Source organism: Phytophthora sojae, assembly GCF_000149755.1.
Source record: "Phytophthora sojae unplaced genomic scaffold PHYSOscaffold_6, whole genome shotgun sequence".
Classification (NCBI taxonomy): Eukaryota; Oomycota; class Peronosporomycetes; order Peronosporales; family Peronosporaceae; genus Phytophthora; species Phytophthora sojae.
Window position 1 is genome coordinate 4325112 of NW_009258120.1, and position 12293 is coordinate 4337404.

At 55.4% G+C, this 12293-nt stretch overlaps 3 protein-coding genes across 3 annotated transcripts; 2 read left to right on the top strand and 1 right to left on the bottom strand.

Moving 5' to 3' along the window:
• Nucleotides 1-6069: 6069 nt before the first annotated feature.
• PHYSODRAFT_513597 (hypothetical protein) lies at nucleotides 6070-7344 on the top strand (the record flags this gene model as incomplete). The annotated part of the gene is made up of 1 exon (XM_009533432.1): nucleotides 6070-7344. The coding sequence occupies one exon, from the start codon at nucleotides 6070-6072 to the stop codon at nucleotides 7342-7344; it is 1275 nt and encodes a 424-aa protein (XP_009531727.1).
• Nucleotides 7345-7588: 244 nt separating this feature from the next.
• Nucleotides 7589-8164, bottom strand: PHYSODRAFT_512639 (hypothetical protein; the record flags this gene model as incomplete). Its single annotated transcript, XM_009533433.1, has 1 exon — nucleotides 7589-8164. A coding segment is annotated over one exon (576 nt), but the record flags the coding sequence as incomplete, so codon positions are not given.
• Nucleotides 8165-8635: 471 nt separating this feature from the next.
• Nucleotides 8636-8986, top strand: PHYSODRAFT_426214 (hypothetical protein; the record flags this gene model as incomplete). The annotated part of the gene is made up of 1 exon (XM_009533434.1): nucleotides 8636-8986. A coding segment is annotated over one exon (351 nt), but the record flags the coding sequence as incomplete, so codon positions are not given.
• Nucleotides 8987-12293: the final 3307 nt, after the last annotated feature.

The following is a 12293-nucleotide window of genomic DNA, read 5'->3' on the forward strand; positions in this document are numbered from 1 at the left end:
CTCAAAACTGTCTTCAGGCAGTAGTTCCTCGTCGAAGTCAAGACGAGTGTCTTCGGTGACCCCACGAGCCAAACGAACCCTCGGTCGGCCTTCGAATTCGTCCACTGACTTGAGTCGTGAAACATGCACCACCGGGTAGAACCGGTATCCACTTCGGTCGGGTAGGTCCAACTCATACGCAAACTCTTCGACCTTCTTCTTCACGCGGAACGGTCCGTGCCACCGATGGGCTCAGTCCTGGTCGAACCCGCTCCATGTACAGCCACACTCTGCTCCCAGGCTGCAAAGCAAGCCTCGTTCTCGTCACTGTAGCTCCACCATGGTCAGGGGAACTCGATGCTCGGTCGACCGAGGTTCTATTCTCGCCGACGCCTGCCGTAGCTCCTTCTCCTTCCTTCCAAGTGATGCATTGTGCTCTTCAGCTCTCCGAGCCTTTTCCGCGGCTTGGTACTCCTTGGTCATCCTCAGGGCGATTTCCTGCTGTCGGTTGACCTCTCGGCGCCATGCTAGCGCGTCAGTTTGGCTACCGAAACCTCGTTTGAGCGACGCGGACATTGCCTTGAGCGTCGACTGTGCATCCCACCCATGAACGAGGTAAAACGGAGTTTCCTTCCTCGTCGTATCACGGGAGTTATTGATGGCGAAGATCAGTCTTTCGGCGATCTCGTCCCAATCCTGCTGCAATGGGTCTTCAGCGTATACGCGGACTGACTTCATGATCGTCTTCACCGATCTCTCCTGCTGACCGTTGGCCTGCGGTCGGTAGCTCAGGGTCGCTCTCGACCGAGACTGCATCATTGCTGCGAAGGCTCATAAATCGAGGATCTCGGTCATGACGGATCAAGGACGGTGCCCCAAAACGTTGGTAGACACACTCCTCGAAAGCTTGCGCAACGCGTAAGGCGGTAGTGTCAGACATGGCTTTGCCCATCACGAATCCCGTGAACGAGCATTGGAACAGCAGGAGAGCCGTGTTGCCACGGCGACTCTTCGGTAGCGGTATCACGAAATCCATAGAGACTAGTTGGAAGGGCCTCTCGGCTAGGATGTTCCCTGGCGAGTACCCGCGGAACTGGGGTCGGCTCTTACTTGAACTGCAGTCAGGGCACGACTTAACGTGTTTCTCCACATCGGCATACTGCCCGATCCAGTAATAGTCTCTCGCTGCTCGATGTAGCGTACGAGTAATATCTTGGTGACCGTCTTCGAGTGAGTCATGACAGCTTTGCAGGACCTCTTGGATCATCGTTGTGGGTACCACGAGTCTCATCTTCAACTCGGCTTGCTCGTCGTCAGTTGAACGACGGCTCGTTCTAGTGTAATATAGCACATCGTCCTCGCTCAACACACATTGGTCCGCCATTTTCCATGCATCTCGTGCTGCTCTGTATCCAATCTTTGCATCGTCTCCTCGTAGCACTGCCTTCCGATTCGACCACCGTAACTCTTCATCTTGAGCGGTGGCGATTCTCCTTCGGCGTTCTCCTTGTACTACCAGCGGGTCAATGTCTTCTGCGTACGGTGGGGCTGGTGACGTCTCGGCACGCAGCGGTGAAGCTTCTGCTTCATTCTGAGACTCGTTCGGCACACCATTGGCTTCTACTCGGTGAGATGCATCTCCCTGATCGGTGACCGAGACTTCATCTGCAAACCGGGCGTGTTTCGCCTTTGCTCTCGCGTGCCGTCTGGTCATCACAGCCACATGTCCGGGTTCAGTCTCGTTCTGCCGTCTGTGGTCGGTTTCTCTTCGCACAAAATCGAAAAAATTCTTGCTACGAGGTTTGGCAGAAGCTACCACAGCCCATACTGTGTTGGCCGAGGGTATGTCCTCGACGACGCATCCGTCAGCAACCTCGTAAATGACTTCAGCGATACGGTTCAGCTTCATCAGCTTTAATACTCGGTCGGTCCGACGATCCCACCGTAGGCTTCTGGCACTCGAGGGTCTCGCTTTCCAGAGAGTCGGCCGCAGCGTTAAACTCTCTCCCCACATGCAGGTACTTCACCGACCGCAGTTTGGCCGTGATTTCTTGTGGTGAATGAGTTGTTGCAGCAATGACTCCTTCCGGCAGGCTACCACCCCTAGGGCTTGCTGGATCGCGAGCCTCGAATCGCCAACGACGACTAGATCGTCGGCTCCATGCTGTAATGCAGCAGAGACGCCGTTGTTCATTCCGGTGTACTCAGCGAGGTTGACCGTGGTGTTCTCGAGGTAAGCGCTCGCGGCAAGCACTACAGTCGACTCTGGTAGCTTCCATAGTATCCACGAGCAACTGCCATATCCACCATTCTTCTTGGTCTTCGCAGACCCGTCAAACGACATAACGAAGCCTCGATAGGACTGCGGTAGGCGTGCGTAGAGCAGATGCGGGTCCAAACGAGCAGTCGGTGGCCCTCGCGTCCGGGTGTTACCAACGCCAGTGACTTATCCAAATCAACGAAATTCGTCAGGCCGGCTTGGAGTAGCTGGGCGAACGAACAGTCGGTTTCTTTGACTCGTTCGACCAATAGGTGCCACGGTGACAGCAAGACGGCGAACTGGGGAGCCCGACCGAACAATGTCTTGGACTTGTGGACCCAGTCGAGTGTCGAAAACCGAGTGCAGACCCGGACTCGCTGTCCAACGAGTTGAGTATAACACACCTTCAGTATCAGCAGAAGCGCGAGGACCTCTTTCTCGGCCGGGTGATAATTCATCTCAGCATCCTTCAAAACACGTCCGCAGAAGCGAACGGGGTGTAGTTTGCCCTCGTGCTCTTGCATCAACGTGGAACTTAGAGCCCACTCGTTGGCAAACAGCATAACATGTACGTCCTTCTTCCGGTCAAAATGTCGTAGTATCGGCGCTGCCGAGATCCTCTGTTGGAGCATCGCAAAGCTGTGCTTGGCCGCGGTGAGGTCACCCCCGGCTGGAAGTCCTCGTCCTTAAGCTGGTACAGCGCTGCTCCATAGACCGCGACGTCTTGGATGAAGCGACTGTAATAGTTGAGTGCCCCAAGGAAGTACTGCATTCCTTTCCTCTTTGACGGGAACGGAAGCTCGGTCACCCCAGCCAGCTTCTTAGTGTCCGGTCGGATACCTTTTGCCGAGACTTTGTGGGACAGGAAGTCTACTTTGGACTGCACGAAGATGCTCTTCGTGATGCTGATACTAATACGGTACTCTTCGAACCGTACCAGCAATCGGTCTAGCGTCGCCAAGCACGACTCGAAAGTCTCGGCACCGAAACAGATATCATACACGAAGGACCGGCGTCTGAATACTTGTGTCAACGAGGATTCATCGGGCTCCCCGTTGGTGAACATGTCGGCGATAGGGCTGTTGACTAGTTCGGCTACAGCTCCCTTACCAAGCGAGTTATCTCGGTCGGCCTCGAACTTGGTCCGGAATGGTTTTGGCGCGCCAGTCGAAGCCTCGTTCACCCCAGCATGAGCTTCCTTGTCATGTTCTTCAGCTAGACGTATGCGCTCCGAGAATTTAAACCATCCTCCCTTCGGTTGGACGAAGCCCCAAAGCGCGTTGTCAATCATGCGTTGATAGATCATCGGTGCGTTCTTCAGGCCGAAAGGCATACGCAACCACTCGAAGTGCCCTAGTGCGCAGACGAAAGCAGAGATCTTCCGAGCTCGTTCGGTCATCATAATGGCCCAGAAGCCGCTAGCGGCGTCGAGCGAGCAAAACCACAAGTACGCCTCCATGTCCTGTAGCGCGTACTCCATAATCTCGGTGATCGCATTAACGAGCTTGTAGTCGATACACAGGCGGATATCCACCCCATTCTTCTTCAGGACGATGACGATTGGCGACGCCCATGGGCTGTCCGAGAAGGAGATAAGCCCGGCCTTCAGCAGACCCTTCAGCAATTCGTACAGCTTACCGAGGAAGCGAAGCGGGGTCCGCCGAGCCTTCTGTTTGATCGGCACGTGCCCCTGTACATTGATGTCACATACAACACCATAGGCTGGAGGCGGCAGAGCGTTGCCACTCGGAATCATGATCTTCTCGTGGCTCTTCAGCACATCGACCAGATCCGTCTGCTGCTTCTCGCTCAGCTCGTGACACGAGGCGGCCCCCAGAAAATCGCCGACGATGTGCCGTCACCCTTTGGACTTGGAGTTTGTATTGGATGCTGATTGGTGGATGACTTGGATACGGCGCGGCTGTACCCGTGTGACATGGATGACGACTGTGGGAGAGAAGTGATTTCTCGGGATGAATCCAGCGCCTGACCACAGATGGGCCCAGCTGGCTGGAAGTGTGAATCCTGGGAGTGCACGCCCAGGATTTCAGAGAACACTCAGTCCAGCCGCGGACTTTCCCTTAGGATGAGTGCCTAAAGTCTGGTGGAAAGTGTCTCTGGAGAATGTATCCCAGAGTACACCTCATCTTGCTGTGGCTCAGAGTGCCCCAGAGGATCCAATTACCCTGAGAATCAACCCACTAACTACATGATCATGCGCAGGAGGCCGCTAAACCCGCTAAAAAGCTTGGACTTGTGGAGATACACGCGAGTCTGTGATGTAGCAGATTTGTAACCCAGAGTGCCGCACGATGACCCAGAGTTCACCAGCCTGAGTGCAGGTGACCCAGAGTTGCAAAAAATGATTCTCTGGGTTTGGACCATAAATCCAGACTCTCTATACTGAACGTAAGTGTTTCCCAAGCCAACATCCAAGATTCCTCAGAATTCCCCAGGATTTCAGAAGATGACCCTGAGTGTCACATGATTTTCAGGGATTCAAGCCAGCTCGAAGTCAGTCTGCAATCAAAGTTATGCGTGACCTTGAAGAACCGCTATGGATGCGCAGACTGGATACTTTCGAGGAGCCGAGAGGGAGTCCTGCGCAATATTAAACCAAGTCCAAGGACCCACAATTGATACTTTCGACGCCGTGCGAGAAACGGAGTCGCAAGCCGATCGCAAGTTGGGCCCGCTGAGCCCAAGGTATACTCAAGACAAGACGTTTGACCCCAAGCATAGTGAACAGAAGATATTTGCCCGAAGAAGAATGCAGAAGAGAAAGAAGTAAGAGAGAGAGAGAGAAGTAGCTGATAAAAGACAAACAGAGTTCCTTTTACCCTGTACTGCGCAAGTGACTTCGGCCAAGCCTGCCGACGGAAATCCGGAGGACCCGAGACTACGACCGCGGGACGCTAAGGGCACATCAACGGCGAAGGACAGCCGTGTGTGAGGACTCCTTCAAACTCAAGTCCAGTTAGGTGGGGACCAGCGACGGCCTTGAGCTTCCTGGAGTGATCCACCTATTCCATATCCTAGTTGGGTCACTTGCTGTGCTCGTGGTAGCCCATTTCATATTATTCCAGAGGGTATTCTGGGGTGCTAGGTAGTCGCCTCCAGGATTTTGTATTGACTGTTTGTGTGAAGGGAAGGTAACTGATAGTGATTGTATTTTCCTCCTTTATTGGAGGTGGTGCGCGTTTGTGTGAGTCTCAGGGGATCTAGGCCCCTGAATTTCAGACCTAGTGTGTGTGACCCACCGTCCAAGGGTCCAAAAGAATAAGTGACGGCTAGTTGTAGTGTTTGTATACTCTGTATTTGTTGGTTTTCTCGAGCTAGGAGGGCATTTGGGTAAGGTTTCTTCTGAGTTCCAAGTGCCAGAGTTGACTGAAATCCTGGACCCTGAATTCGTGATATTCTGGGTTTCGGGGGATCTGATTCTCTGGGTTTGCCTTTTGGTGTGGAGGTGCGTTCTGAAGTAGACGTGCACTCGCGCACTTCTTCGACGCTACATTTACAACCGGTGGAGTGCCGTTCCGTCGAAGACAAACGAGCCGACAGGGATTACACAAGGTACCCACGCCAACCAAGGAGTGTGATTCCCAGGGTTTAAAGCTTCGCGGCTGCGAATCTCTGGGTCTCAAGTCGATTCTCTGGGTCTACACCCTGGGGAACAGTCTTGGGCTGCGCTATACGAACCCCCCTGGGCGACAAAGGTTTCATCGGGCCTCGCTTCAGCTGGTGCGCGTGCCCGGATTCGATTGTCGAGGATTTCGCCGGATTCAAGTGTTGAAGAAGTGCTGAGTGCCCGTCAGCTTCAAGCTACCAAGATGCCTGGAGGACGAGGGGCGAAGAAGGGTGGACGCGGTGATGGAGGACACGGTAAGGCGTCACGCCAGTCGCGTCGTGTTCAAGGTATAGAGCCTGAGGAGCACAAGGACCTGGAAACAGTCGTCCGCGACGCTCGGAAGGCGAAGAAGGCTGCTCGCGAGAGTGAGGCAATGCAAGGTGGGGACGTCGAAGCGTCTGCAGTTCAAGATCAGCCTGCTGCTGGATCGCAAACTCAGGAGGGAGAAGTTTCCCCTGCGTTCCAAGGTTCGACGGAGGTGAACTCTGGGTCGCGGATTCCTGAAGTCCCAGAGGAGCACACCCGCGAGGGTGGTGCTCAGGCGTCTGAGGGAAGCGCCAATGCGGTTGAGCCCCCGGAGGTGATTGACTTGGTCTCATCTTCGGACGAGTCTGTTGTGGAAGTGAAGGCGGAGCCCGTGCGAGCGAAGGAGGAGGCGAAGACTCAGAGTTCCAAGGTGAATTCTGGGTTCGCACCACCTGAACCCAGGGTTTCAGCGCCAAGTTCGCAAGCGGCACCCAGGAAAACGCCTGAAGACGACGTCCGGGAAGCTGCTGCTCCTGCTCCGGAATCGGGAGCAGCGGCGTTGGACACGGAGAGCATGGTGCTGTACGTCCGACGTGAAGTCCGACGCTGGAAAGAAGTGAACCCTGGGAAGGTGACGCTCCCAAGTGTCGTCTATGAGTGGCCGACTCCGAAACCGGAGGCCAACTCGTACTTCGCGGCTGCGTACGCAACGGGAGACTACTTCAAGTGGCGTTTGTCTCTGGCGAACCAAGACGAAGCTTGGATCTCTGAGTTCCACCTCGCCCGGTGGGGTGTCGGAACTGCCCAGGATCTCATGGCGACTACGATTCCCCAGAGTATCATGACCGCACGCGAGTGCGTCGCCATGCTGCAGACTCTGTTCTTCGAAGCGGGATTCGAGTTTGTAAACTTGATCCCTGGCTGGTCTTCGACGCGTGCTTCCAGGATTCCAGAAACCCTGGTACGCTCGGTCATGGAGGAAGTCCAGAATTTCATTGCGGTGGAACTGGTCGAGTGGAGATTGGTGATAGCTGGTGTGCCTTTCAAGGTAAACTCTGAAGATCACGCCACACCAAGCGCCCAAGATCAAGCGCCAAAACTGGATTACCACAAGGAAGATGGAGACGGTGATCTATTGATGACGGACTACGATGCGGATCTACTGGGCCGACAGTTTGTCCTGAGATCCAGGGTCACCGGACTCAGGATTTCACAGAGCCCGCGAAGGTGAAGTGATGGTGAGCCGCGATCCAAGCGCCCACAACATGGACCGCCTCGCCCGCAAGTCCCGTCGACGCCATCCGCGCTGTCTACACCGTCGTTGTCTTCTCTTTCAGCGTACAAGTCCTCGACTGGCGTTTCGCTCCAGGGTTCCACTCCCCTGAATTCCATGTCCAATGGACATGATTCTCTGGAGGCGGAAGCCAAGGACGCTGCCCGGCACGTTGCCAAGTGCCATCGGTACCTCGCGTGCTTCAGATGCGCCGATGAGCGGAGTCAACACCAGAGTTCCAAGAGCGAGGTGCGCTCTCGACGCTCGACGATGTCCAGAAAATCAGCTGCGTCGAGTCGCTCGAGTGGATCCGTCCGTGTCCGCGAGGTCCGGGCCCGCTCAAATCGAGCTGAATGTCTTGCGACAACAGCAGGAGTGGCAGGCCCGTATGGAGCAGGAGCAACGCGAGTTTCTCGCCAGAGAACGCCTGGATGCCTTGGAGCGCGAGCGTCTCAGGGAACAACATGACCTGGACGCGCGTCGCCAGATCCAGGAACTCACGGATCGCTTGGTCCACGCTGAGAACACCCGAGGAGAAGCCGAACGGCGTGCGCAGGACGTGGAAGCCCGCCAGACCCAGAGTTCCATTGAAACTCAGGGGATGACCCAGAGTATCACGGAAGCTGTACGTCTTGAGCGGGAGCGCCTGGACGCCGCCTATACTGAGCGCTGGCAACAGCGCGAAGCCGAAGCCGACTCGGGGCGCGCGCGCTGGATTTCCGAGACCTATGCGGGTTGGAAGGAACAAATGTCGACTATGGAGCAGAAAGTCCAGGAGCTCGAAGCGGAGAGAGAGCGAGAGCGGGAGTCTTCCGAGAATATCCAGCGCTTCCGCGCTGGCCAAGTGCGCGACCTTCGTGCAACATTGGCCTAAGTTCAAGCGCGACGCGCAACCGCTATCCCTGATTTGGCAACAAATGTGAGGTCGTTAGCGCCTCTGAACCCTGAAGTTGCAACCCTACCCCAGAAATCCAGCGGAGTAATCAGTGGAAACGCAAGTGTCGTAGGCCAGAGACGGGAGACAGCTGACCCGAAGAACACTTCCGAAGTCGCCGCCTCCCAGCTAAGAGCGACCCTCGCGCAGACTTCCGCCGACACTTCCGGCAGAGTTGCGCGCGGCAAGCGGGGACATGGTGCTACGGAGACCAAGGTGACGCAGGATATCAAGCTTGAGCCTGTGTCTCTAGGGAAAACGTCGGATCCCAGGAGAACAGCGACCTCTAAGGCCTCGCAGGGCTCTTAAACAGACTCCAAGCGCTCTGCGTCCAATAAACACCAGCAGAAGAAGAAGAAGCGTCAGGATGTCAACCCACTCTCGGACTCAGACCCGAGTTCCGATTCCAGCGATGATGACTCGTCCTCTGAAAGTTCGGACGACAGTTCGGACGAGAACCCTGGGGTTAACCTGACGGCGGCCTCTACGGCTCAAGCTGGAACTACGCTCCTTACGTTCCGGCCGTACATCAACTCGAATACTCTGGGTGAGTTCGACACGAAGGCGTCACTCAGAGAACGCGTACAGTGGTGGCAGCGTTTTGCGAACATAGCGGCCCAGGGAGGCTGGTCCACGAAGACGCGAATTCAGGAGCTCAAGTTGAAACTCTCGGGAGCTGCGCGTGACTGGTTCAACCAGTTGCCCAAGCGCACTCAGCGTGACTGGAAGGAGTTGGTGTGTGCATTCAGGAGGAAGTACTGCAAGGCGCGCTCGTCGTACTCTGAACGCTACTTCACGATGGAGATGAAGAACTCAGAGAGCGCCCTGGATTTCTTCTATCGTCTGAACTCCGCCGCTGGGAAGGCTGACATTGACTTTCGCCAGTCTTCGAAGCGTCTGGAGAAGCATATCCGGAGGTTCATCACGAAACTCAGGGACACGCGCCTCAAGACGTCGCTGCAAGGCCAGAGATTCAGGAGTATCGCTGATCTAGAGTACGCTCTGGAACAGGACGAAGATGTCTGGAGTCGCAGCGACCATGACCCTCCGCCCCCCAGAGTTCGTGACTTTCGGGCCGACAATATCCCTCAGGGGCACTTCAAGCCGAAACGTGCAGGACGTGCGTACGTGACTAGGGATGATGTCTCTGACTCTGAGTCGGATGAAGACCCTGAAATTCACGCGCGTTTCCAGGAAATCACGGACGAACCCAGAGTTTTTCAGCCCGAAGTGCGAGCGCGAATTCAGGGTCAACTCGTGAGATCTCTGGAGAAGAAGCTTCTACGTCTATCGCTGGGAGCCTGGCGAGTATGAAGGGTGCCGAGTGGACTCAGACGCTGACGAACGAGGTCTATCGCGTGATGGATAACATGGGATGGCGTCCACCCCAACCAGGATCAAACGCGAACTCTGGATTCCGTTCCCCTCGCCGCGAGAACCCGAATTGGGACAAGTTCTGCGAGAAGTGCGGCAAGTAGGAGCATCCAGAGGAAAACTGCTGGAAAGACGTCAAGTGTGATCGCTGCCTGGAAGTAGGTCATCCAAATCACTTATGTCGCGCGCAACCGTGCGAGTCCTGTGGCAAACTACATCTCGGAAAACCGTGTGAAGACTGGAAGACACTGGAAGCTGTGAAGAAACTCGCCCGCCAAGGTGCACTGAAGGACATGCCGAGCCAAATCCTGGATAAACTCCTGGATGGCGAAGCAAACTCTGGGAAGCCGTCAAACCAATAAGCCCGCTGGGTGGGGACCCAGTACGCGCCGGGCTGAAGAAGGCCCCAGAGTTATGTGTTCTAGTGTATGTAGGGCCGGAGTTGAGAACAAGAACCCAAGATAACCAACAATGCATGACTACTTTGACTCAGGATTTCATGACTTCCCCTGAAAATCAGCATCCTGAACAAGCGAACTCTGGGTCGGTGAACTCTGACGAAATTGTGGAGTACAAGTTGAACCCTGGAGAGCGCTACGGGTGGTGGGAAAACAATGATCCTGACCCAAAGAAACGTGATGTGGTGATGGTGCTGTGAACGATTGCCGAACGAGAGTTCTCCTGGATACCGGTGCGACTGTGAATATTGTGAGATTCGACTTAGCGCGTAAGCTCGGACTCACACTCAAGTCGCACAAACAAACCAAGGTGTCTGGCGTGGGAGGCGTTCCGACGTACATCGATGCCAGTGCTCATGTGAAGATTACTCTCGGTTCGAGGGTGATATATCTCCTGGACGTCTGGGTTGCTAACATCGGCGAAGGGATCGAAGTACTTCTGGGTATGCGTTTCATGTTTGCAGCTGGAGTGAGGATCAGTGTTCGCGAAGGTCTCGTGACACTTCCGGATGAAGAGGCGATCATGATGTGTAGATGGACTCCAGAGGATTGCCTGGGTGTCGACATGCCCGTGGAAACCACGGGTAGTTGGTACCTGGCCCCTGGGGAATCCAAGGTGGTAAAGATTTCGTACGGACCGACGAACCCACAGCGTGAAGTTGTGTGGGCAGGACGAGGTGACCGCTAGGTAACGCACCTGATTTACGCTGCGAGATCCTGGCCGGTCGCTGTGAAGGTGGTCAACATCTCGGACAAGAACGTCTGGATTCACAACAGAACGCCAGTCGCCTGAATAGTGGAGTATGGTTTCTTCCCACGCGCCGAACGCTTTGAGCGCCCTGGTTCTTTTGCGTATCGGGAGTGGCAGACTCTTATCCTGGAGAGTGTTCAGTCACGTGAGGGCAGACTTCGTGCGGAACGCCGGGCTGCGCTGGAGCCATCCTGTGTCGAGACCCCAGAGTATCAGTGGCCTACGAAGATTCTGCCGCGACCTGCTAAGGGCCCCGACATGGCACTGCTTGCCTCGATTCTCAGGAAACCGGAGACGCGTCGCGTGCGTTTCGCGGAAGACGCTGCAACTCAGACCGAAGAAGTGCTCCCTGGAGACCCTCCTGAGTTCCGAGACGTTGCGGTTGATACGAGTGACTTAGGTGACGCTCTGAAGGATGCGGTGACCGATGCTGCCTCGCAGACTGTCGGAATCCCAGAGTGCATGAGTCCTGGAGATGATACGGCCGCCGAAACCCTGAGTTTACAGGTTGAAGTTGGCAGTGATTCTCAGGGTCAGCGGGGCGAGGAAGGTGATTCTCTGGGATTCGAGGTGGATGACGACGATTCTCAGGGTGCTGTCGAAGAATACTGGGATATCCCGATCTCAGAGATGCGGGGGTGCAATGGGCCCCATTTACATAAGTAGGTAGATTGACAGTACATAAAGTAGTTAAGTCAGTACACGGCTAGCGTGTACTGACGGTCATCGTGATTGGCTGAATTGGGGGAGCCAGACCCCATTTCAGCCAATCAGGCGTTGACCTGCATTGAGTGGCTCACATGAGACCAGGGGTAGCCGCCCTGGTCCTTACATAAAACGGAGTTGATTTTACCCAAGACTGACTGCTTGGTCTCATTAAATCCGAGTCTTAACTAAGCTTCCTCATCGCTACGTGTAAGCTAGTAACGGACACACACCTGGCCCGTTACACCTGGAAGCACTTTGTAGTCCTTCCAACGACCAAGACCAAGATGAGCCAAGTCCTGACGTCCGGACCTTCAGGGGCAACCCTGGTGCATGGTGCCTTCCCCCATCTCACGCGGATTGAGTGGGAAGCTCTCCACCGCCTCGCGGCGGTGTCCGGAGAGGCTGTTGTCACCTCGCTGCTGAGCTCAGCGATGCCGGAACAACAGCGCCAAGCTTCCCAAGAATTCATGGAACGCGAGCTCGCCGACGCGAATCGGCGGGTCACAACTCCCTCGCGCTCCTCGAGGATCGACGTCGTCAAACTCGAGACATCGACATACTCCGGTGTGGGTGACGACCGGATTCCGCTGAACCGCTGGTTCCGCGAGATCGACATCGCTATCGCCTCGCGCATGATTGAAGCGCCGGCGGCCAAGTTCAACTTCCTACTCTCCCGGCTGTC